At 42.3% G+C, this 27262-nt stretch overlaps 1 protein-coding gene across 8 annotated transcripts in view; it reads left to right on the forward strand.

The window, feature by feature from the left end:
• Positions 1 to 27262, forward strand: part of TRIO (trio Rho guanine nucleotide exchange factor) — a 274794-nt gene that overhangs the window by 29273 nt on the left and 218259 nt on the right. Inside the window, exon 1 of one of the 8 annotated variants that reach the window (XM_063130238.1) lies at positions 11681 to 11823. The exons of 5 other annotated variants lie outside the window; for them this stretch is intronic. In XM_063130238.1, the coding sequence (XP_062986308.1) occupies positions 11754 to 11823 (70 nt within the window). In that variant the 5' untranslated portion in view covers positions 11681 to 11753. Of the gene's footprint in view, positions 1 to 11680; positions 11824 to 18281; positions 18393 to 27020; positions 27183 to 27262 lie in introns of those variants that run through there. 2 more of the 8 variants (XM_063130239.1, XM_063130240.1) reach the window with 2 other exon arrangements.

Raw genomic sequence — 27262 nt, forward strand, 5'->3', positions numbered from 1 at the left:
GAAATAAATTAGTTGTGACTAAATATTCCATTGATTCCAATGGGAATTAGTTATAAGTAACTTTAGCTGGGCCAGGACCATAAAAATAGTTAACAATTTCAATGAGCAAACTATCCTAGAAACACTGTGGAAGTGTACAGAGAATCTGAGCACAAACACAGATATGCATGTCCAGTGCCCTTTAAGCAAGTGGGACACTAATAAATGCTGTAGTATGCAATGAGTTGCAAAGATGTCAATTAGAATAAGCCATTATCCAACTAGCAGTCTGTGAGGAGGAGGCATAGTAATAATACTTAAAATTTAAATAGCTCATTTCAGGCCTTCCAAGTCCTTGCATATATTAGAACAAAAATCTTTAGTCATCTTCCTTAAAAGGCTGTTGTATCATCCTCATCAACAACAACCATAATTCCATATTGCAGATGAGGTATGTGTAAGAGATTGAAAGTGACTTGCTGAAGACTCCCTAATAAGTTTTCTGACTGAGGTGAGATTTGAACCAGGGACTTCCCAGCTTGCAAGTTACGCAGCTACTATGAAAAGTTTGTGATGTTGCGGCTTCCCCATGCATTTCAGTGTCGGGGCTGTTCTGTTTAAGCAGTGGTGATGAGCTTGAAATGAATTGTGAAGCCTACATTCACAGATGGGGTGTGCATGACGATTGGAAACTTGCCGGGCAGAAGTTTGGAATCATAGAATCATAGAATAGCAGAGTTGGAAGGGACCTACAAGGCTATCGAGTCCAACCCCCTGCTCAATGCAGGAATCTCTGCTGCTTTTAGCCATTTCTTTGACTAGTAATACTATGCGCTCTCAGGTAGAGGTGGATTCTTAACACTAAGGTATGTTGACCAGCAGGAAAACGTCAGGCCTGATGGCTTGTGAATTGGGCCCACTACGGTCAAGGTCAAAACAGCACACACTACTGATGCTAAACACTGCATTATGTGTTTCTCCAACTCTGAAACGTTTACTAAATGGGTTGTTTCCCATGCCTGACTGTTTGCCTTCAAGCTGGGTTGATATTTGTTCCTTTTTTGTGTTCATGGGTTTAGTTCCCTAATAACATTCCTGAAATGCCATAGTTCGACAGAGGAAATGGATGGGTTGTCAGCTGCTTAATTGTATATTGAGTAACTTTTCCTGTGCACACTTAGTTGGGGGTAAGCCCCACAGAACTCAGTAGTACTAAGTAAGCATAAATTGGATTGACCTGCATTATTAACGGTACTAAACTGGACTGAAAAGACAATGTACGATAGGGGTGAGCCTGATTTACTATGATTTTAGCTGATGGAGCTATTATTTTTGAACAACTGTTCAAACCTACAGCAAGCTGAAAACAGTTTAGCCCAACTTAAGCTGGGAGGAAGGCTTCAAAGACTTTTAAATCACAGCTTTTTTTTTATAATAATCAGAGCTGACCAAGGCTGCTGTTCAGTGAAAGGTAGCATTTTATTCTTCAATGAGAAACATTGCATTTTTACTTGACACCACTGTGTTGGCTTTAGACCTGTGACTTCCAAGCAAGAAAATTGCATGGCTTGGCATTTTCTAAGGCTTAGCATTAGTAATTGTCTCTGATTTGTAATTGCACTGCAATTCACTGCCTCAATTGATTGTAAATGCTCTAAAAACAATACTTCTCTACATCCCAATTGCCAGTATAGTATCTTGCTGTATAGAAGACATGCCTGTTGGGGTGGGCATTGAATAATTATGACTTTAAAAAAATTTTTTTTGAATTGGGTATATAAGAACGTTGTTTTTGGAAGCAAGCCCAGTGCACATGTATCATTGATTGATTACATAACTGCTCTCTCTGCACCTGCGTTGCCACTTGGATGTAAATTTTCCTCTTTCCATTTAAGCGTGTTTAAGAGCCAAACTACACATAATGTTAATTGCATAGTCTGTAGCTGCTGACCCCTCTTGCTTTCGTATTCGAGAGTAAGTGTGTGCAGCCCTTATGCAAATTGAGACCTATGCATACTAGGAGGAGGAAATAAACCTCCCCCAGCTGTTTGCTTCCCCAAATCCCCCTACCCAGGGGATTTTAAAAAATGGACAAAACCTCCAATGGAATTGATGGAGAATAGGAGAAATTTTAGGAAGCAAACACCTTTGGGTGAGAAACGTTTAATTCTCCCTGCCTGGAGTGCAATGGTCCCAATCTGAATCAGGGCCATGCATACTTACTCTTGAGTAAGAAAGCAAGAGAGTATTTAGCTACATGCTATGTAATTGATGTAACATGCTCTTTGACCCTAGGTGTTAAATTGGCACTACATCTCATGTAATTTATATTACATGTTATTTATTAAATTGGTAAGCGGAGTTTGGGCTAACCAGAGTTCCCTCTTAATCTGGATTTGGAACCAGGTTTTGAAGCTGGTTCCAAATCCTTTTTTAGGGGGAGACTTGGGAAGCCTAAACTACAGTTAACATCAATGTTAATGCAATTTAGCTTTACTGCTCTCCTTACCAAACTGCCTCTATCAGCACCCATTCGAGCTGGCTTCATCAAATAGACAGGTGAGATAGTGATGCCTCTCCATCAGTTCAGCTGGGACCAACAGCCATTTGGCTCTTATCCTGCCAGAGCTGCATCTGGTTGTTATATAACCATGTATGTATAATCATGAAAGTGCTAGTACCTAAATGTGCTCATTTTGCTCTTCTCCTTTTGTATCCTGTCTATTACATTGTAAGCCAATGTTATGTTAGTTCTTCTTCGTGGTCTCTGTGCATCACACATATGGGCTCTCAGCTTGCGCAGTGCCAACTTTGGGAAACTTGGATAGCGCTTTTTTGGTGGGAATCCTCTCCCACCACCATACTGTGCATGCATCAGCCGGTTCCCATCCATTCCCTCCGTTCTCTTTTGACTGCTTAGCGAGTCACCTCAACAGAAACTTATGTACGCCCGCTGGTTTTTTTGTGAACCACCCAGAGAGCTTCGGTTATTGGGCGGTATAGAAATGCATTAAGTAAATAAATTAATAAATAAAAAAATTCTGGGCAACTTAGCTAAATTGAACATTTATTTTCTTCTTTTAGTGTTGTTTAGTCTCTGCTTCTTCTAAAACTACCAAAAAAACCCCCACAACTTGTGGTTTTTTTCTTTTCTTTTGGGGGGTTGTTGTTGCGCCTCAAAAAATTTTCCTTCAGTGGGCATATGGCCCTAAAGGCTCCCTTCCGCAAGTGTTCACGGTGTGGGAGTCAGCTTCCCCCAAGAGATCGCCACTCTCTTTGTTTATTCTGCTTGGGAGAGTCTCACATCACCGAGACCTGTTCTCTCTGCCTTAATAAGCAGCCTAACACTACACTGATAAGACTCAAGGCGGAGCTTTGGAGAAGAGCTTTGGAAGCGGTGGATTCTCAGGGAGATCCTGGTACGGGTTCAGTGGTGTCTGTTAGAGCGATGACTTCTAAAGACCCCTCTCTTGCACCAACGACCACCACTGCACTGAAGCCGTGAACACCAGGACACTCTCTTGCTATTGAAACTGCTAAAAAGATTTCAAAGAGAACAAAAAATGCAAAACATTCCACTGAACAACTTAAGAAGAAGAAAGATAAGCACCCTAAGAAACCTGAGTCAACTGCAACAGTTATGACCCCCACTCCACTGCCACTGCTAAATTCACCAATTCCAGTGGTCATTGATGATCTGTTACCAGCACCGGTGATCGATGTACTGCAACCATCTGAACACTTTCCCGACCCAGTGTTCGATGCCATTTACACAGAATCAGTAGCGCTGGTGGCTATCCCTTTCCTTCCAACTTTACTATAAACAGTGTAACAATCTTGGGAGGCCCTGTCTTCAATGGCTCCCACATGTAAGCATTTGGAATCTTATGTATCGTGTACAAGAGAAAGGTGCAGCCTTCTTGTTTGCACATCCTCGCCCCAACTCCATCATTGTTGAATCGGCACAAGGCTGGTCTCAAAGTCCATGCTTCTCTGGTGGACAAAGAGGGTCGTCGATTGGATCTGTTGGGATGACACATGTACTCCTCGGCAACATTAGGGTTAAAAGTGGCTAATTACCAAGCCACAATGGCATGTTCTCAACTGTTCCTTTAGACAAGATGAGTTCCCTTTGCGATTACCTTCCAGAGGGGCAGAGGGAGTTGGCAAGAGTCTTCCAAGCAGAGGCAATTAAACTCTCATTGCTGAACTTCTTTCAGCCTGAGTGCTGCCTTCAGTTTCGGTGAAGCTCTAGAGGGCTGCATTCTAGTGGTGAGTGGGGCCAAAGGCAAAAGGGGGCAGTATCACAATTCCAAAACAATTGCCAGCATCTTTTAGCATAAAACTCTTCCTGCCCATAATTAAGCCTTAGGAGAGAGGCGTTCCAGCCATCTATGCACAAAAGCCAGGAAACCATCAAATGATTGGGTTGGGGGAAAGGTGGTGAGGCCAGGGGCATAGACATTTGGGGAACCCTGGAGGGCTGGATTTGGCCCCTAGGCCCAAGGTGTTCCCCACCCCTGCTTTAGTTTTTCTGACACTCAGAGACATATTATGGTGTAGTCACTAAAATATTGGATATGGGTAGACATGGGTTCAGCCTATAGTTGAGGAGTGACCTTCAGAGAGTCACTGGGCCTTGCTAGATGAGGCCTTAGCGCGCCTTGAGAGCCGGTTTCCCTGCTGTGCGTCCACATGACGCACAGGGGAATCCGGCCCCAGGCCGCACTGGCGCCTCCTCTAACGCACCATAAGCGAAGTCGCTTATGGCGCGCCTTTTCTGCAGCTCCGGTCTGAGGCCGGAGCTGCAGAACGTCTAGAGACTTCCGTGGCTTTTTGCGGCTACTCTCTTACTCGCGAGTAGCTGCAAAAAGCTGCGGACTGGGCACAGTGGCGCTGTGCCCATCGGGGCGGGGGGGGGAAGGCCGGACCCGGCAGGAGGGGGGAGAGCAGGCATCGGGGATGGCAAGGGGGGAGGGCAGGTGAGAGAGAGAGCGGCGGGCGCCGCTGCCCGGGCAATGCCCGGCGTGGAGGGGGTGCGCCGCTGCCCGGGGAAGCGGGGGGCGCTGCCGCCCTGGCAAGGGAGGGCGGATGGCACAGGCATCAGGGATGGGGAGGGCAGGGGGGGCTGGGGGATGTCTTGGGGGGGGGCTTAGTTTTTTTAAAAAATGGACTTACCTGGTCCAGAGTCTTCGGGCCGCACATGGCCCCTTTAAACTTAAAAAAAAAATGGCGGACGCTGCAGGGATCCCGACGTCCCTGCGCGTCCCGCATCTGGAAGCCGGGGCAGCGCACGCTAACGTCAGCGTGCCGTCGCCCCGCCTCCCTGCCGGCTTATCCCGGCAGGTCTAGCAAAGCCCACTGACTCTCAGCATACCCTTTCTTACCGGGTTGTTCTAAGGATAAAAATGGTGGGGACGACGACACCATGTACACTGTCCTGAACACTTGGAGGAATGGTTGGTAAAAAAAGAAATAAATAATCATTCTCAGAATAGTACCCCCTGTGGCGACATGGTATTTGCACTAGTTCATGCAGAAAACTGCTATGTATGTGTTACTTGCATTCTAGATACTTGGAAAATCTGATGGCTTTATAGGTATATCAAGGCCATTTTAGAGGGTGTAGCAAATGTTTTCCCCTATAATGATTAAAAGCTGCATTGAGAGTCCTAACTGCAGTGTCTTACCTTTTAGAAGTGAAGAATTTATGCATCAGTTAAATACATAATGTGAAACAGATTTGTAGAGATGTGGGCACTGCACAGCTAGCTAGTTAACTTGTTGAAAACTTTTAAACTCTAACTCAGAAGGCCATAATAGTAACTTGTTATGAACTAGCTAGGGACTCATTAGTTCAATAGCTGTGTTCTTTTCCAGAAAATTCTCCTCCTTTTCTAATGTATCTTCGTTATTGGTCTCCTCAGCATCTGTCTCCTTCCCTTCCCACTTGCCCTACCTCTTGATGTCATTGGGTCAACTATTGTGATATCATGAGTCTAGAGACGGGGCTGCAAAGGGCCAGCCAGTCAACTGCCAGGGGAGAAGAGGTAGACATTTTCTATAACGAAGACATTAAAGATAAAAGTGTATTGAGCAATACTCTGCTTTGAGAAGATTACAGTCACCAAGGTGAGGCAATTAATACTGGACAAACACCATTATATCATATTACAGACTAAATTTATGGTAGGACACAAGCCATAATCTATACTACATTATTAAGAAAATATAGTCCGTTGTGAGAAAAAGACACACTGTAATTCTAGTTGTGTGATCTATAAGAATGCTAAAGGCCTATTATGTAATCCATACTAAGTGGTAATGAGTCTTGGTCCCATCTTACCAGGAAAAATGGAGCAGGAAGTTGAGTAAGGTATTTGAAACGAAATTTGAATTTGTCTTTGCAAGCATATCGCCAAAACTACATTTGAGTTGGTTTCAGATTTTGTCATGCTTAAGGTAGACCCATTGAAATCAAAGGGACATAAATTAGGCGAAGGGACATAAATTATTTCAGTGGGTCTATTCTGACTGAATCTGGAACCAACCCAATATGTTTAAATCTTAAGTCTTTTAAAATAAGATTTAATGTGAGTGGGGCATCTCCTCATCAGTACTTTTTAAGGATATTTATATCCTGCCTTTCTGGTTCAAAAAAGAAAGAAAGATCCCAGGTAGTTAGATTATTAAACATAGAAGTTCTATTTAATTACTGTTGAAGGTATCGTAGGGCATGTACTAAATTGTTTTATGTTTTTAGAAATGCCCAAATACCTACAGTTTTGGCTATCAACAGTAGAACATACTGAAGAAATTAGTTATAGAATAATTTTCTGTTCTGTAAACAAATGAACAAATTATAAGGAAATTGGCTTTATTGTTAATGAATTGAATCAAGAAAATATAGGTGCAGCCATCTGTCTTGTTACTGCCACTATGATGATTTGTGATTTATAACATTCCTAATGATATAATATATCAAAGGAACTGAAAATCCACAGTATGTAAGCAAGTTGTGTATAGTTGGACTGTGCCATCAGAACCTAGTTGCCATGGGCTTCCAGATGAGGTTAGTTGAGCTGGCTTTGAGTCTTTTGATGAAAATGGATAGACTACACCTGTTTTATGTATGTGATTGGAGAGATGTAAGACTGGATTTAAACCAAATAAAAAAGGCTTATAGAATACGGTGAAAGCCAAAATTGCTCTAGGCACTTGGGATGGCAGGGTTTATGCAAGTAAGATGAGCAGATTTTTAAATTGAACTAGACAAATTTATCAATAACTCAACTGTTAGTGCTGACAAACAAGTAGTACTGGTTGTTGTGTTATACAAATGTTATAAAGTTCTTCTTATTCTTATTTATTTATATAGCACCATCAATGTACATGGTGCTGTACAGAGTAAAACAGTAAATAGCAAGGCCTTGCCGCATAGGCTTACAATCTAATAAAATCATAGTAAAACAATAAGGAGGGGAAGAGAATGCCAACAGGCACAGGGTAGGGTAAGCAGGCACAGGGTAGGGTAAAACTAACAGTATAAAGTCTGCACAACATCAAGTTTTAAAAGCTTTAGGAAAAAGAAAAGTTTTTAGTTGAGCTTTAAAAGCTGCGATTGAACTTGTAGTTCTCAAATGTTCTGGAAGAGCGTTCCAGGCGTAAGGGGCAGCAGAAGAAAATGGACGAAGCCGAGCAAGGGAAGTAGAGGCCCTTGGGCAGGCGAGAAACATGGCATCAGAGGAGCGAAGAGCACGAGCGGGGCAATAGTGTGAGATGAGAGAGGAGAGATAGGAAGGAGCTAGACCGTGAAAAGCTTTGAAGGTTAACAGGAGAAGTTTATATTGGATTCTGAAGTGAATTGGAAGCCAATGAAGAGATTTCAGAAGCGGAGTAACCTATACTATAACCATTCTGGAAAAACATTTAATTCCTCACCCCATTGGGGTGCAGAATGAGTAATGTGCTCCTGTGAGTAATGAAATATGTGTTTAAGACGGGGTTATATTCTATAATGCTGCCATAATAATGATAATGCAGAAAGTACAGGAGAGGCAGGTTTACAGCAGAAATGGCCATTTAGTTTTGAAGTAGAACAAACATTGTGCAGAAGAAACTAAAAAGCATGTGGATGAAATGTGCTTTCTAGTTTCTTAATACTCACTAGCGTAGGCCAGCAGATGGAGAGAGGGACAGATCTTAGATCTCTGTTTAACCCTGCACACAGGTGAGCCCAATGAGAGGGCAGATAGCCATGCTTCCATTGTCTCACTGTGCACCGATCCACCGTGTTGTCCACAAATGCATGTGTAGCCATATTGTTAAGTAGTCCCTATGAGAAGCAGGACACTTAATGTTTCCTGGAAAAATAAAGCAGTGTTTTAACATGTAAGCAGCCTTGACGATGCCAGTTTCACAACAGTAGAAGGACCATTATTTGGTGTCAGGATGAAGCCTGGTCTTCCTGGTGTGGATTCCAAATTGGACTCAGAGACTGAAGACTAGTCAAGACAGGAAGTGTGGGAGAGAATTCTCCAAGGTTCTCTGGGAGTCAAGGAGGAATCTTCTCAGGAGCTTATCAAACAGTAGGCCCAGGCTCAGAGACGATCTTCCTCCTTTTCCCCTCCCCCTGGGAACTCAGTCTTTGTCAGAGGAAGAGGGAGCATCAGAATTGACAGATCCCAAGGTCAAGTGGGTGGAATTGAGAGGAAGTGGGAGGTGATCTGCCAGGCTAGCCACACAGAAGAGGTTACAGCTTGGAGACGCTTGCTGAAGAAGGGGTCTGGTAAAATCCTGTCAGGCACAGCAGGGAAACCACCCATTTAGTTGCTAGGCAGGAGCCTTGCTTTGTTAGGCTAATTAAGTTTAGAGGATAGCTCCTAGCATTCACACTCCAGTTCAGGTGTGTACAGGTATCTATTTACTGAATACATCTTTTGTGGTTTGCGCAGCGGACCTCTTTATTGTCTCACGTCTCGATGGGAGGGCTTAGAATCACAACAATTTTTGACTTGCTCAAGTCCTCTTATTAATGCTGCAATGAAATCACCTTCATGTTCTAAACCACTAGTTCTAAACTTTCCATATTGGTTTGTCTGTTAAGGAGCCCTGCACATACTGCAGTAGATTCTGGGACACGTTTCAGGGCGTATGCTCAATTCATGTGGCACGTTGACCAGACTTGGGCCTCACTTCTGCCCTATGTGAGCAGGGACTGTGCCTAGAACTCACCCAACGCTTCCCTCAAGTTCTCCATTGCAGCTTCCACCAACCCCCACCCTACCCAGGAACGCTTATCTGCTGTTACCGATTTTTCCATAAGTCCTGGTAACCTTACATGGAGCACAGTTCAAAAACCACTGCTCTAGAGATTTCTCTTGTTTCTGAACATGAGCTATGTTTAAATGAAGCAGATCTGGCACACTTATGAGCCCCTAACTATGGTTAGAGAAGTGGGCTGTAGGATTATGCATGCTACGTCTCCCTCCCGCACCTCACCCAGCAGTGGTTAAGGTTTATATGGGAACTGCTATTAAGCATGGTTGATGCTAATCAGGGGCACACTGTAGATCAGGACAACTTGAAGCGCTCTTCAATTCCCTCGTTGATAGGGAACCCTAGTTAGCACTGACTATAATTAAGGTTGGTGGAGGGAATCCAGTTGTGAGGTGGCAGCTTGTTCTGCTCCCTCCGTTGTAGTTAGGAAATCTCCAAACAGGACCTTTTGGGTCTGAAGCTCTAACACACCTATTCTCAATCTGGCTGCTACAGACATGCCAAATAAGGGTGCAGCTGCTGAAACCCAACACTGCTTCTAAGGAACAGATGGGATGGGTTGCAGGGACTGAAGAGTCGTTTTTTGCCTAAAATCTGACTAAACCACAGCTGTCTCTTAAGGACATCCAATCCTGAATAGTTGCTCACAAGCGCTGTCCAGATGAAATACCTGAGCATCTGTGCTTGGATGGAAGGTGGTCCACTGCCCTACAGGAGATGGAAATATTTGTTTTTACTAGAGAAAAATGCTTTAGGTTACTAAATGCTCAAGTGAAAAGTGCAACTTCAAGGGCCTGTTTCCTTAACTTGGTGTTGGCTGAGATTTTAGAAGATGACTTTAAAATTTGGCTAAACTATGCTTCTGTGTCATAAAAACTTGTACAAATTGCTTCCTCTTGCATGCTTTGAAACATATTATTACCCTCCCACTAAAAAGGCTTTTTACTGGTCAAGCTCATCTGTCTGTAGTTAGGTGGAGAAAGCTGTATGCCATAGATGACTCACATCAGCACTGACTCAGATCCTTTACTTGAAGCTTTTGAAGTAGATGCTTATTTGAAAATATTCAGGAACTGAAGACTCTTCTTAATGAGGGATTATGTCGATAGAACCCACTCTCTTCTTGAACTGGCCTCTAAAGCAAGAGCACATAATGTTTTTGGCCCTGAGGGCTGCACCTGGCGTATGCTGGGGACCCTCATGTGTGCAAGTACACACACACACACACACGTAATTCTTAAAATTGGAACGTTTTCTCACCAAGCATACAAAACACACTTCAATCCTTGGCATGCCTACTCAGGAGTAAGCCTCAGTACGACCAGATTTCAAGCATGCAAAGAAGCAGCAACCCAGATTGAGTGGGGAAGAAGACACTTTCTCTTCAGACCCTCATCCTGTCCCTTAAATGAGCAACTTAAAACACATTGTTTGTTTACGGAATGGGCTCAACTACCTTGATCCTTGCTTTCATTAATGCTGTGTGGCTGAATTCGAAATTGACCTGAAGATAATCAGCAACTGCAGCGCTGTAACAGTCAGCTGGAAGTACTTCACAGCAAAGTCTCCTACAATTACTGTAAAACTCATTAACTTCAGCTTTAGAGTCGCTGTTTTGCATAATATGAAGCTGCTTGTGTGCATTTATTAAATACACCATTTTCATGAATGTAGCACTAAATAATGCCACATTTTGGAATGCCACATGTACAGCCTTGCCAATGAGCACTGACCACAACTCGTTTCCAAAGCAGCAAAGCAATGCTACCAGGAAGTGGTCTATGATTTACTATTAATGATAACTGAAAGTTTGTCTTAAGGCAAAGCATTCTAGCAGATTAACTGGTTGGTAAATTGTTGCAAAGATAGCATATTTATTATTATTATTATTATTATTTATTTATTTATTTATTTATATAGCACCATCAGTGTACATGGTGCTGTACAGAGTAAAACAGTAAATAGCAAGACCCTGCCGCATAGGCTTACAATCTAATAAAATCATAGTAAAACAATAAGGAGGGGAAGAGAATGCAAACAGGTACATGTTCAATGCACTCCGACTAAATTTAAGTGAGTTTCTTCCTAACAATTTAAATGCTGTTTAACATTCTTAACTTTTGCAGTTCAGCACTTTGATCAGTAGACCCTCTTTTTTGGCATTATGCTGAAATTTGTTTGCAGCCTTTGATAACAGGTTGGGACCTCTCTCTCTCTCTCTCTCTCTCTCTCTCTCTCTCTCTCTCTCTCTCTCTCCCCCCCCCCCTTTCATCTAGCACTGGCCATGTCTTGCTAGCTGTGAACAGTTGCAGCTTGGTATTACAGGGGATTAAAAGCAATCATTGTCAAAGCCTATTTGGTAGCAAATCCAGTCAAAGCAACTGTTCAGCAAGCTGACGTTCTGATAGAGCTCCTGGATGAAGATGTAGAAACTGAAGTGTCTGCTTATTACTTGGGAATATGGGTGTGAAAGCACTTGTGTCTAATGCACAACAATGGAGGAAGAAATATTGTATCTTCAAGATTTACTTCTTCAAGAAGAGAGGAAGACAGAAAGAACGGGAGGTAATTTAAGTTCAGCAGGCATCGGCTGTGGCTGGTCTGATGCTTGGTGCTGACCTAATTGTGCTTCCATTGAAGCTGTGAGTGGTTGGGTCCTCTGTGTTAGAATCCTTAAACCACCCCATGCCTTTACTTCTTTAAAAAGAGGAGGGCTGCTGTTCTTTTTTAGTGGCGAGCTTGTGTCCTTAAGATTTTTTAAAAATTATTATATCTAGCTTTGATTTGGAAGCCAAAGAAAACAATGAGGGCTAGTGAGACTTAGAATGGCAAGCTGTTTTGTGGGTTAATGTGTAGCTGATGTAGCTTTCCTTAATGTGCCATTGAACTTATAAATGTATCTAGTATTTAATATGGATCTAGTATATCTCGTGCTGCAACTAGGGATTCATTTTTTTAAAGACTAAGTACAAGAAATCTTATAATATGCCTAGTAGGATTTGGCAACCCCAATATACCCTACACCATATACCCTATACAATATAAGAATCTTATTATATGCCAAGTTGGGATTGAATGGTGACTCACTGTGGTGATAGAACTGCTATTGTTTACATGTAACATCGATGGACATGACATTTCACAAAGTACTGCAGAAGCAAAAAACACAGGCCTATGTACCAAGGAGTTTACAATCTACATTTTTACAGACAGAGGTGTGGAAATGGTAGTGCGGGTGAACATGAACAAATGCAGTTTGATATACATAGACTTCATTTTCAGTTAGAAGTGTTTAGATGCTACTATAGTGCTTTCATTCTTAGTGGGGTGGGGTGGGAGAATTAAATACTAGGTCCAGAAGCAGGGACTGCTCTGGGCTTTGCTTTACTTTGGCCTAGGAGGTGTGAACGTCACTCTATTTTTAGAAGGTGGTGGCAGCATACTTACTTGACACTGTTTCCTGGTAACCTTCTTGTTGATCCTTCTGAAAGGCATCTGAGAAGGAAAGCTACACAAGAAAATGCCTGGTACGTGACCTCATTTTCCATTTCTGTTACAAGATGAAACATTGTACAGTATTTATCCTTTTAAAAAACAACAACGACAATGCAACTCAGGTAGCTTGATGGAAATAGGCATTGGTTTAATAATCTGATGTCCCAGCCAGAAAGAGCTAGGAAATAATCATGCCCATAAATGGCCATAATGCAATATATGCGTCTTCTTTGCCATCTGATAACCTTGTATTGATATTAAAGCATTGGTTTGAAAAAGAGCAATGTTAGGTGTGATCTTCAGTGGAATGGCTGCATACAATGAAAAATTCCCAGACGGGAAGACTCTCTTGAAGATGAGAAATGCTGAATAAAAATATTTACGTCATCACCCGTCTGCATTAATGCGATTTACGGTTTAATCTTGCCATTCTATGAGTCCTGACCTTAATACATATCCACGTGAAAAACTGAAGCTAGGATTGCTGTGTCAAAGATTGCTGACATGCATCAGATGCCCTACATAGTTTCTGTGACTTTTGCAGCCAGGTCTTGGTGGTCTTTTTTCAGTTTCAGTTCGGTCATCAACAGCTGCCCACTCTTCTTCTCTGTCCTACGTAAATCCTTTCAAGTCAACATTTGTCTCTACGCCTTTCCCTTCAGTTTGCTTTGTGTAGGCTTTCCTTTTGCTCTTAGAATTTCACTTCAGTTGTATCTTGAATTAGCCTCGATTTGCAGAAGGTGCCTCATCATTTATTTAATATATTTATATCCAGCTGTTTAGGGTATCTCAAGGCAGCTTCCAAATCTGTTGGTACAACAACAATACAATAAAATCACAAGCTATTAAAACAATTACAAAACAAAACATTAAGATTCAAATAAATGCACAGATGTGAGGTGGGGACACCTGAGAGAAGGCCCTCTCCTAGGTACTCCCCTATTGAATAGCTGGAGGGAAGGACTTCTGAGGCTGACTTTAAGGCGCTCCTTCATATGTCATCATACTTAATTACCTTTTCACACCTCCATCAGCTCTTCATTCCTGCTTAAAAAAAATTAACTGCTTTCTATCAAACTCATTTTTATGCATCCTTCTTCACTACACGTTTCAAAAGCCACTTTTTTATTTTAATTATTTGTCATTCTGGCTCACATCTGTATGAAGCTGTACTCTGTATACTTCTAAAAATAAACTACACACTCATCTCCCTCCAAATGTTAGGGAGGAGCAAAAGTGTTTTTGATTAGCTGAGCAGGATTAATTTGAAGATGTATCACATACTTGTAGGTGGCATCTTCTACAGTTCCTGCTTCCATGTTTTTGGTCAACTGTATAATGGGTGAAAAGTAACCTCGGGGCTTTCCTGATGAAGTCTCTAAGTGGTTCCCTGAAAAGTGGGATCAGATGGAGGGCTTAGGCATGTTAATGAAAATTCAGCTGCTGCTGCAAAATACTTAGCAAGTAACAGCTGCTTACAGGCCCTGTTCTTGTTCGATACAGTGAAAGATATTTTTCTCTTGTTGATCATTGGTAGAACTCTCCGCTATTGTTTACAAACAGCATTTGCTTTCATGGGAATGGGAGAATGGGGAGCACACTCACCATAATATTCAAGGGGCAGGTGGGCTAGAAAAAAGCCACCTTCTAGCAGCACGAGCAGTGGGGACAATTAGTTCTTCAAGCCATGTTTCATGGGGCCATTCCCAAGAAGAGTGGCAGTTGAATTTCGATGTTTGAAAAGAATGGGCAAGAGGTTGAATGACAAGAATAGGCATGAATTACACTTGAGAGTATCTAGAGCCAGGACATGTGTCATTAGCAAAATCCTGGTGATCACAAGAGGCTCAAATTCTGCTGAAAGGCACTATTGATTATAGATCAGTCAATGAGATGCCATAGAATCGGAGATCCTATGCTTTTGTTGTGTCAGTACAAATGCAGTCCATAATATGGCTGTGTTCTCCGATCCAGAACACAGCCATAAATCTATCTTCTGAAAACCTTAAACAATTCCAAATGCTTGATGGGAGGTGGCCATATTGTTACCCAGGAATCAATGCAGTCGGTACAACACACTTCCAGGAGCCAGCATGAATAGAGAAGCATGAATAGCACTCTGAAATGAAGGAATGAGACTTGCAGCAGGTTCATTGCTGTGATTTGATCTTGCCAGGAAGCCAGTGAATGATTACAGCCTTACCTAGTTGCTTCGTGAAAGTACGCTGTATTTATTGTGTTGATTTCCAGATACTCATGACTATGTGAAGTGAGGTTGCTGGCCCTGAGCAGCCCTGTTGGCATTTGTAATTGTGGCAATGATTTTCAGGTCATGAATGACAAGTGCCATTTTTATTTTATTTTTTCAGTTCTTTATATTGTGATTTTGCTCCTTTGCTTACTACAGAGGCACAGTACCATTTTAATGACTTCACACTGTAGATTTAAAAAAATATTTACTGTTGTATTGCAGTTCGGTACTATTGTGAACTCTTTAGGTATATGGACCCCCCAAAAAAGTATGAGTTTTGTGGTATTTTATTGAGGGCCAAAGTAGATGATACTTTAAAGGTGTGTTGAGCAGCTATCCGTTTTTTCATTTTTTTTACTCTAGAGTAGGTGCTAGAGGCCTGCTCTGGATCTTAAAAGATCCCCCTACCCTCGCGTGCTAAGCTCCTGATCTAGATTACCCGCCCCCAGACACACACACACACACCTGCTGAATTGTAAAAAAACAATTGTAAAAAAACAATAAAAGGCAAGGCTGCTAGACATTACATTTAAAGTAATGTCTGTTTTGCCCGATTGTTGCTGTAATACAGTTTCCCCCAACCTGGTGCCCTCCAGATGTTTTGTTCTATAATTCCCAGAATGTCCCAGTCAGCCATGCTGGCTGGGGCATGTTGGGAGTTGTAGTCCAATACAAACTGGAAGGGCACCAGGTTGGGGAAAACTGCTGTAATGTATAGTGCTTTGATTCAGAATGTAAAATGCAGTGTGTCTAGTTAGTGAGTGCTCCCCCTCCCTTCTCTTCACCTGGTTGGTATTCTCTGAGCGATAGGTTGAAACGCTTCCCATTTTCTGCTGTGATATGGAGGGAACAATTCTGTCACTTGGTGGGAAGAAGGGGTGAAGAGGAATGGGCTGAAATTCAAATATTCTAAACAATCCGAGAGAGAAGTTTGTGCATCCTTCCTATTTGATTTGAATGTTTGAAGCCATTCTGAAAGTTGTAACTCCACATGGCTGTACGCTGGGGTCCTGTCTGCTTTCGCTGCCTGTTGCGAAGGTGCACCATGGTCTTTGCAACAGCCTTGAGAAGCAGTTTTTCCCAATTCCTGTAGCTCAACTCAGTGGAGGCTGGTGGCTCTGATGTCCGTGGGGTAGTGAATCCGCTCCGGGTTTCAGTTAGAACCAGTCATTTCTCTAGAGAAGCCATCCATGGTGCCACCAGCCTCCACTGTTCATCCATCCCATTGACATTTTAAGGGGAAATGTTCTGATATAAAATAAAGTTTATGAACCCTTCATTTTTAGAAATACCTCTTAACATCCTTATTAGGTTGTCTTTGTGATATTACACTTAATGCTTGTTTGTGAATTTTGCCATCATGAATAAGGTCAGCAGTTTTGCGGGTGTTTTATTTTTAAACCCTTTAGAATAGTTTTGGTTAATAGCCTTATGATTTATGGCAGGTGATCTGTCCTGTCTATTGCAAGTCTTTTCCGCTGCCAAAAAATGTGAGCACTAGAGGGTGGAAATTGTGTGTAATGCCTGCTAATAGAGGTGGGGTGGTTTAACTGTTTTAGGTAATTGTGCACTTTTGGAATAAAAATTTGTATCCTCTGTTTTTGATCAAAAGACGTACACTGGACAGTTCTATTCTGAATTAGATCACTATGACTGGGTCATGTGTTTCATTGTTACTGTCACATATTTTCCAAAAGTTCCAGTGGGAATGAGATATATTTTGTGAGCAACTTAATCCAAGGGCATATGGTCTCTTAGTTTGTTTATTTATTGACATCAACATTTATAACCCACTTTTTGTTAGTTAATTTACAAAAGTACAAAATACAATCATGCAAAAGGGGGGGAAAGTAATAAAAGTGAGAGAAATTTTCAATGCATGTATAATATTAAAGCAGAATACTACGGTTCTACTGTTTTAGCGGAATTTATAAAGGACACTTGTAAATAGAAATTCAGGAAGCGGTGACCCACATGAGTTCTGAATCCTTTCCCTTAGTGGAGTTCTCATTGCCCCCTCAGTGCTTTCTGGCCTTCACAGACAGGTCTTGACTCTATGAATGTGGGAAGCAGCCTTCTATGGAGTCAGAGCAGTGGTTTATCTACCCCAATGCCTACTATTCTGACTGACAGCTGTTCTCTAGGTTATCTCAGGTTGTTCTTTCCCAGTCTTCATTCACCTGAGATCCTAGAGGTCGGGATTTCACCTGGCATCTTCTGCATGCAACTGAGGAGACCCATGTCTAACGAAACATGATCAAGAGTGAATAACTGTAAGGTTTGTTGCTCAGTGCTGTTTTGGTCCCAAGTAGATTCCATCTGGTAGACATGTTGCCCCATCTGCAAGTTCTTTGAAACTTATGAGCTTGTTGTATTGGGTCGTTCAACACTGCTATCTTTCACTTCTCAGTGCTAAACATTTTTGTGAACCGCCCAGAGAACTTCGGCTATTGGGCGGTATAAAAATGTAATAAATAAAATAAAATAATAAAATAAAATAAACATTGGAACCGGTTTGAGATACGATTACATTGCTTAAAACGGAGGATTTTAAAAGTGTGTTTCTGAGCAGCAGCAGTGCCCTGAAAGCTCACTGTACAATTGAAGGATACTTTACCACTGGTGATCCTTGTCCTGGTGGTTAGCAGTACCAGGAAGATTTTTTTTGAGCTCCAGAGAGTGTCCCCAAATTAGCAGTTAATAGGAAGGAATCTTATGCAAGCTCCTGTGTGACAGATGGGTTGGTATGGATGTCTCCTCAGAGAGGTGAAAAGATGCTGTTATCAGAGAGGAGCATTAAACAAACTCCACGGTAGGTTTCCCACCCTTTCCAATATAAGCTGCAGTTAGAACTTTCTGCAGGTTTTCGTCTGATGAAAAGCTAATCTAGGTGACACAACAGACAGTGGGAGGTTGAGGAGTGGTGAAAAGAAGATGGATCCAAGACACTAGAGAAATAGGAAGCTGGCGGTACTTGAACAAAAAATGGCGCTTGTAACTCTCCCCTGTTATAGGCAGGGCTGCTGTGGTTAGTTTACTTTCTTGCTGTTGAACCCAGACAATTCAAAGAACTATAGAAAAGCGTGCATCCTACAGAGAGTGCCTAAGCTCCTAACTGTTTTTTAGCAGCCAAGGAACTTAGACATGTGTACTTGCCAAAATTGTTTGTGTGAACACGCCTAAAGATATATGAATAAAAGCAAAACTGTAAGGTTTTGCCATAGGAGTGGTTCAGAAGTTCAGAGCCATGCACTCACTCGTGAATAACGTCGGAAAATGCACATGGAATATTTTGTCTGTGGCTAGCTCCTTGCGGAGCAGACGTATGCTAGCTTTTCCAAGATCCACATCATCCAGACCTTGTAAGAGCCACATGATTAATTGAAAGGTAAGCCCTACCATTTTATATTGACAGAGAGGTTTTTGTGTGTGTTCTCGGAGTGATGAGTTTGCTATGGCAGATTGAATTCAGTCACGGAGTGAGGGCTCGAAAATGGGTGTTCGCTCGATGTCGCTTATGTCACTGGTGTTCAGCGCTGGACAGAACGCCGACTTAATAGGCAAAGCACAGTGTGAGTGAAGCAGCTGGCTGAGCTGAGTAACAAAGGGAGTTGCCACCGAAATTCTTGCTGCACATCTGGGAAATATATTCCTTAGTGCAGTTGAGTTCCCTCCCCCTCAAGAAGCGAAGCAGATTTTATGACAAATGGGAAAGGGAGTGACCTATATGTACCCCATTAAATCTGGTCATCCCCTCCCCCACGTTGTCTCCTCTTTGTATTCATTCAAAAATCAGGCTGTTGTTCCAGTCTTGCTGAGTTTAACGTAGCAATACTGTCTGTGACTTTGGGTTGAGATAAGAACAGACCTCATCAGATGCTTTGTTTGGGGTGGGAGAGGAGAAATATATATATTATTGTGGAAGCTTATTTTTGACACCAACAGACTATGTAAGAAGGGAGATGCCGGAGAAGGTTTGACGAGATGGGTCTTCCCTCCCCCTTTTTTCTTTTTTTTAATTTTGCGTCATTTTCAGACTCCGAAGGTGGGAGGCAGGTGATAACTGCAGGAGCAGAGACACAGCCGCTCCATCTGGCTGGGTGCTGCTTGGTTTAAGCATATTCACTGGCTCAGCTCTGCAAAAGGATGATGTAATCCATTCTGCTGCAAGGGCTGCTGGCTGGCGGAAGATATTCTGTCGCTGCATTTCACACGGATGCCGCTGTATTGCGCTCGTTCCTTATCCGGAGTGATTTGAGTTGCTTGTCAAGGCAGGTGAATTCTTGCACCTTTTGGGTTTTGTTTTGTCTTCAGCACCGCATCATCGTCTCTGAATTGCGGTGGTGGTGTATGTACTCACGAGGGGGAGGCAACGGCTATTCTCTCTCCTGCTAACTCAGTGTGCAACTGTCAACATGGAATCTTCAGGACATCTGCTTGGGGATTGGATTCTGCCCTTATCCTCTGTTTTAAGCGGAGGAGGGGGGGAGGGAATATGGGTTGCTAATAGCAACTACTTGCCTACATAAAAAGTAGAGGCTTCCCCCCCCTCTTTTGTGTGCAGCTCACTTCCTTGGTCAAAAAAACCTTCAAGAATATTACACATCTGGGCTAACTGCAGGCAAATAATAGAAAATCTTTGATTTGTATGTGCTTTTCTTTTAAACTAATACCTTCATGGGTGACTTTTAGATGGGTTGGGTGGGGGGGGAGAGATACTCAGCTATGCCTCAAGTTTCCCCGGGGGGGGGGGGATTGTGAAGTTTAGCTCCTGCATAAGCTCCATTCTTTAAATGAACAATAGAAGAAAATATAATGCTGATAATTACTGACGTGAGCTAGTACAAAGTACACAAAGGTGAATGAGGTCTAGCATCAAATCAGGGATTTTACTATGAAAACCAAGGAGTACAAACACCCTTATTAACAAAATGGTACTCTTGTGCTTCTCTTACACAGTTCTGCCATTGCTCCTTACAACTGCCGTCACCAGCGTGGGTAGGCAGTGCTGGTGCACTAACTTTTGGTGGCATTTTTTAAAGTTGGAGAATGCACTATCCCTCTTCAACCAATGTGGTATGTCCTGTTGAGTGAAGGATCTTCTCAAGGTTCTTTGACTTTTGCTACTTGGAAGCCTGATTTTAAGCTGCAAAGTGGAATGCCACCAGTGGAAGGCACTATCCACATTTTGGAAAGGAGGGTGAACAGCCAGTGTGGTGTAGTGGCTAGAGTGTCTGACTGGGAGTTGGGAGATCTGGGTTCTAGTCCCCACTTGGCCATGGAAACCCAATGGGTGACTTTGGGCCAGTCACAGACTCTCAGCCTAACCCACCTCACAGGGTGGTTGTTGTGGGGATAAAAGTAGAGAGGAGGAGGATTATGTATGCCACGTTGAGTTCCTTGCAGGATAAAAGGCGGGATATAAATGCAATAAAAAGTAAATGTGCAAAGCCATGTGTCTGTTATGGTTCTGCACCAGCACTAGAAGGAAAAAAAAGAACTCTCTAAGCATCTTTTTCTTTGAAAATAAACAAGTTGAAATTCCTTTTGGCTAAAAAGATAAATTTGAAATTGTCTGCATAATGCCTAGTGAAATTTTCAAGTGAGGGTGAGGATGGTGCCTAGTATGATTTCTAGTAATCAGAGTATGGCCATTGGCTGCTTTGTGATTAGCAGAAGCTGAATAAATTAATGAAAAATAGGAGAATAATAATTTACCAGATTTGTACTGGAGTGTATATGCTGTGTTCTTGGCAATCCAGAACTCTTACAGAATATGGTGGGTTAACCTAGACCAGATCCAGATGGAATGTGAAGATTGCTTCAGTAACACTATCAGGCTAAGGGGAATGAGGTTTTCTTGAAATATTTGGGGCAGGGGAAGCTCATGAAATGCCCCCAGGGAATGCTACTGGCAGGGAACTTGGAAGGAGGCTTTAAAGAGGGGCCCATCTGAATGTCTGGACAGTAACTTCTCTTCAAGGGAAAACTCCAAATTCATACCTGTAACCTATTGGGTCTAAGACTCTTAAGGACTGAATCGATAGCTGAAATCTTTCGGCTAGATATAATTAGGATTTCCAATTAAAATCCTATTAAAGATGCTTTGAGGTGAGGAGTTTTTTTAAAACATACTTCCTCCACAGCCTCAGCTCCAGCTGTTGCACAGGGTGAGGACACTAAATCTCCCCAATCACTTTACCTCCTTTGGCCCAAGGTACCTATCCTAACCTGTAGATTCCTGTCCCCTTCTTAATTCTTCCTTTACTGCTATTGCAGCTATTTTCTCTTCCCAGCTAACTACTTCCAGTTCCTTTCTTGTTACTGCACAAAACGCAAACTTGTTCCTCTGCAAGTTGTGGGGCAATAATACTTGGTGTTCTGTAGGTTCAGGGTGAGCTATAGCAGGGGTAGGCAACCTGGTCAGCTCTGGGGCCCTGATTGATACTGGGACCCTATCAGGAAGGGTGAGTAATGCTTTCTCCCCAGTGTGGCCCCAATCTGAATTAGGGCCCCACTATCTGCAATTTATTTTGCCAGTTTGTGAGACGTCTAAGCAAATGGATCTCTATTTGGCAGTATATATTGCAGGCCAGGGTGGGTGAGTTTAAAGCTCTCCTACACCGCATGCTACTGTTCTGATTGGAAGCCCTGTGCTTACTCTAGAGTACAAAAATAAGAAAAAAATAAGTGCTTGTTGTCTTTAAAGTAACAACTGGGGTCACATGATATGAGAATCCATCTTGTGTAACAAGCCATGGTGGGTAGTTGTTCTATCTGAACCTGGACCGCTTCTTGCAGGGTGGCTTATAGAAATTTGCAGTGAAAGGGAAGCTCCAAAAATGGGGTGAACCCTAGATCACCCTTAAAACCACTTGAGAAGAACTCCGGTAGGGTGGAATGGAAGGGGGAACACCCAAGGGAAAATTCCACACTTTAAAACCTAAGGATAGCTTTGCTAATAGGCCAATCAAAGGCTGTCAAATTAGGGTATATGCAGTACATCATGTCAATTACCTTGTATGTTTCTTAACACTTGGTTCCCTTTGACATAGTAGGCAATAGACAAGGCAAGACTATATATACTCAACAGGTGCAATTGTGTACCGCTACAATTGAGAAAGAACAACCAAAAATAAAGTACAGATATTTGCGCACATTTCAAATGCCGAATAATAAGAAGGAGAAGGAGAAGGAGAAGCCCCATTTGTGAAAATGTTATGGCACAAATAAATAAAGCCAGGGAACGTGACCAGGGTTGCGATGGAAGAAGGGAAGGGGACTTGGCAGCAGGAAAGACAGGTTCTGCTGCTAAGTCTCCTAAGATACATGCCAGAGCCAGCTGGAGGACCGAGGGGGAAGGAGGAGGAGGAGAACAGGCTACAGTTAGCCACACTGCATGACCTATTTGCTGGCATGGACTGTCGTGATGTGTGAACCCGGCCAATGTGTCCTATAATTCCATTCTAACCATTGGCTGTGCTGGTTGGGGCTGATAAGAGATATTATCCAAAACATCTGGAGGGATCAGTTTGCTACCCCTGGGCTATAATACACACACACACACACACACACACACACATCTCCTTTATGTCCTCAGATAGCTCTAAATTTAGGTAACTGAAATTATTAAACAGCTCGGGGAATAAAGGCAGCAAAACAAATTAAAAATTAGATTTTTAATGAGAAATTAGCTGATTAAAAAAAACTAATTTCCCTGTTTCTCATATTCCTTGTCCCTGGTGTTTCTGACCAGCACCTATATATATATATATATGTGTAAAGAAAATGTCTATTAAAAAGGCAGTGTCAATTTACCAATGTAACTCATCCATAACTGGTTGATATTGGGCAAAAGAACTGGGTCCCGGCACAAAAAGCAGCCACTGCCATCCATTACTTCCCCTTTCAGTTTGTATATGAAAACATTCAAATTCAACTGGACCTATTGGTTCTGCTCCATATTCATGCAGTATGTTTGAAAACATGCAGGCATAACTAGATGTCTAGGCAGGCAGTATTCAGAACCAGCAGCATCTGGGTTATTCAGCAAAGAAAGTGGGCGGGTACTAGGTGGTGTGTGTGTGTGTGTGTGTGTCTAAAATCAGTCCCAGGACATGGAAGTAGTGCTTCACTGAAGGAGAATTCCAGAAGTGAGGTTGTGGCCCTTTATTAGGGAATACTCACCGATAAAACCAGTGCATAGCCTTTCCAGGCAGTTCAGGAAATTGAAGGTTTGGCAGAACACCCAAGCATTGTTCCTGAAAGCTTTCTCCTAGTATTCAGCATCCTAGGTTAGTCCATTTAATTCAGTTGCATAGAGCTTATTCCTAACATTATATTGATGACATATAAAGTATTACAATATTTGAGGCTCATTTTTGAAATGTACATGGGATTAGCCTTGACTTCATATATCTAAAGGAGGTTATACTTTAGAGATTTGGGCCATATTAACCTTTTCCCCTCAGTTGTCTTAAAATACTTATGGGCTACCACAGATGAGCTAAATATGTTTGCCGGTGTTTTTAGTTGGCCTGGCCTGGCTGCAGTTTTGCAAAGTCCCTGGGAAGTATGGGCACCACACTTCTCTGCATACAGCAGCAATAGGAGATTCGTTTGTTCAATTGACAAAATGTATGCTTGAGTTTCACCTCTAAAGCTCCTCTTATGGGAGTTAAAATATTTGTCAGTTTACTACATTTTCTGCTTTTCAGCCAAGCATGGTTCCTGAAGTGGCTTGCAGCATTTTAAACCTATCTCAAAATCCACAGAAAGATATTCTCTCCGTCCCTCAAAATGGGCTGTAAATTATCAGCTTAGCAGTGCTGGCTGTTTGTGTATTTTGGGATGGGTCTTCTCTCACCTAGAGAGAATGGACTCTTGACTGTGCTGTTTTTAGCAGTAGCAAAGGTGGGAGGCACTGGGGAAATGTGGTGTTCCAAGTCCTTGCCACACTCGTCCCGGTATTCCGACACCAACATCAAACAAAATAGGTTATATATGGGTTCTTCCATTTGTGTACTAGGCAGAAATACAGATGGGAACATAAATTGAAGATGCCTTGTGGAGAAGTTGGTGTCAGTATTTGTTACACACACACACACACACACACACACAAACACTTTTTCATTATATGCTCGAAGCAGTTCAGAACAATAAACTAAATGACAATATAAAAATTAAAAGTCCATTAAAACAATCAGCAGAGCATTACAGAAAAGAATGAAGTAGCAGCTCTCAATGGAGGCCTGTCTTAATTAAAAATAAGAATAATATAACCCTTCTGAAAAGGCTTATTGGACTGCTTTCGCACACCTCTACCAGGAAGGGGTTTGAAGAACATCACACACAAAAAGCCATTTTCCCAGTGTTGAGCCGTGGTCTCACTTCCTACTTTCATGGCACTTACAGGAACACTTGATCTTAAAAGCCAGGGAGGTGCATACAGAAGAAGCTCCCTCAGATGTCCCTAACGGGCTGTTAATGTTAAACTTCATTGCTTGAACCAATTAGACCTCAGTTTTTTAATGGAGGAGGTAACTGCTGTATGTATGCATATTTTTATTCTCCTTGGTATTCTACTCCATCCCAAGTTGTGGAGCAGCTTAGTGGTTTGATGGAGCTGTTGCTGTGAAGCACGCCTGGGGTTTGTAAAGATGTTAGATATTTCCTTTGTAATCCCAGCGTACGCACTTACTAACTCAAGGGTGGAATAAATTTTCTTTTAAGGGAGGAGAGCTCATTCGAAATGCGGTGGGACCAGCTAGTATTCAGGAAGTGCAGTCTGTAACTGACTGGTTTTAAACAGCTGCTGCCCAATAGTGAAGATAAATGGGGAAGTAATATTCACCTGTGGAGAGCTCGTGGCCATTTATATAGTGGGTTTATTGTGTGTGTGATTATTTTTCCTCTATGCTTATTTTTCCTGTAGGATGTTGTGGAGAAAAGCAGTGCTCTCGCAAAGCTGTAAGAAAGCCAGTACTTGAAATTTAGAGTTTAGTCTGATTCAGTTTGTGTATTTGTGGGTGGCATCATAAGAGCTGTAAAATTTGTGTTCTCGTTGTGAAATGTCTCTGGCAGCTAACGTCTACTTGCAAACTTCTCGTTGTGAAATGTCTGTGGCAGCTAACGTATACTTGTGAACAAGTTGTATCAGAGGTGGGTAATGTGTGCCCCCCACGATTTTGTTGGACTGCAACTCCCATCAGCCTTAAATAGCACAATCAGTGGTGAGGGATGATGGGAGTTGCAGTCCAGAAAGATACGGAGAGGCCCACGCGTTACCCACCCCTGCTCTACATTGAAATGGAGTCAAAGCTTTTGTGGTGGAGTGATAATAGTCCCATACAGAAGACACCTTAAACCACAGCTTTAACCATGGTGGTTAAACTAGAAAGCCGGGCCGTGTTTAGAAGACACCTTAAACCACGGCTTTAACCACGGTGGTTAAGCCAGAAAGCCTTATTCACTGTGTTTAAAGTGGATAAGGACTGCCATTGGCTGAATTGCTCTGATCCTATAGAAGAGGGGTAGGCAGAAAGTAGATCTCCAAATGTTTGGACCAGCATTACTGAACATTGGCTCTGCTGGCAGGTCCTTCTGGGAATTGATGTCTGAAATGTTTGGAGATCTACCTTCTGTTCACCACTGCTATAGAGGAGCAAAGGAAACACTGAGGGTAGTCTAGGAAAACACTGTCAGAAAGGTGGATGAACTCGAAGAATGAGGCAAGGAAGAGACAGTGAGAGGGAGGCGTCTGATCAGGGAAGGAGAACGGACAGAGAATATGCAGAGGGGGTAGGTGCACAAGGTCTGTAGCTGTAACTAAGCTACAGCTCAAGTTCACATATAGACTTCTAGTTAGTTCAACTAGAAAATCTTTTTCTTGCAGGCATCTACTAAAAATCTGTAGCTGTGGTGTTGCTTGCATGGATGATCAGCTGGGGCAACCTTCCCCTACCTGGTGTCCTCCAGATGTTTTGAATTACAGCTCCCAGAATTCTTGACTATTAGCCATGCTGGATGGGTTTGATGGGAGCTGAACTCCAAAATGTCTGGAAGGCATCAGGATGCGGAAGGCTGATCTGGGCATTTCCTAACCATTTGGCATATGGTATTTTTTAGACTATAATTTTGAGCTGTATCTTGGTAAGAAGGTGCTTTGCAGAGCTTTGGCTTCATGTGGGATCCTTGGGTTTGAGCTTTGATTCACCTGGCTCTAGAAGGCAGCGGCTAGTGTTTCAAAGTGCTACATGTAATGCCCTTGAAATGTGGTTTCGTATTTGCAATCACATCTTTCTTGTTTGTAATAGAAATTCATCACGAAATGATGTACATTTTTTGAAATGTGCACTGTGAAAAGTGCACATCTCTTAAATCAGAGGAAAACCCTTGGATGAGGTTTTTGTAGAGAGGTCAGCCCCTGTTAGCACTGAGAATGGATTGCTGTGTTCCTGTTCGCTTTCTTCCTCCAAGCCTTTGTGTTTTGGGAGACAGCTTTGCTGATGATCAAACATGAAGGAAAAAGAACTAGCTGAAGGGTGAAAAGCAAACAGGAAATATCCTATTGTATGGAAACAGAACAAAAGCTTATCTGTAAAGTGATGGGTAAGGAGGTAGGCCTTCCTCCAGGTGCTTCCCTATGTTCAGATCTTGACTAGATGGCAGTATAACCCATTATCTCCATTTAACAAAAGAACTATCCATTTTCATGGACTTCTAATGTGAAATTGTATTTGCTGCTTCAATCTGAAACCCTTTTTCTGGAGTATGGACAAAGTACACGTTACAAAACTTCGAGGTCTCTTAATCCCTACTACAGAGTGGAAAAGTAAACAGACTATATTACATGGTGTAGAAAGTTGTCTCTCGACTGTTCTGCAAGAGAAATAAATACAGGCAATCAATACATATGCCTGCATGTTTTGGTAGATATCATTGTAATGGTAGAATATTAAATTCTTTGTACAGATCATACAAATCCAAGGGTTTTTGAAAGCTGCTGAGGTCATGAACAAGCCTGATTTATTTTTTAAAATGGTCTAGGCAGCCATGCTCAAGGTGATGTACAATAAAAAGAGCAGCTATATCAATACAACGAAAATGCAGTCAAAGAAACCAAATATGGTGAAACAGAAGTGAAATGCTTGCAGGAGAGAGAAATCATTCACAGCCTGTAAGTATTGTTCCTTGCCTACATTTTGGAGAAGTGCTGCCTTGATTTAGAGTTCCGGGTACTTGAGCGCTTATATCTAT

The sequence above is a fragment of the Elgaria multicarinata genome, chromosome 7 (genome assembly GCF_023053635.1).
Source record: "Elgaria multicarinata webbii isolate HBS135686 ecotype San Diego chromosome 7, rElgMul1.1.pri, whole genome shotgun sequence".
In the NCBI taxonomy this organism is placed as follows: Eukaryota; Metazoa; Chordata; class Lepidosauria; order Squamata; family Anguidae; genus Elgaria; species Elgaria multicarinata.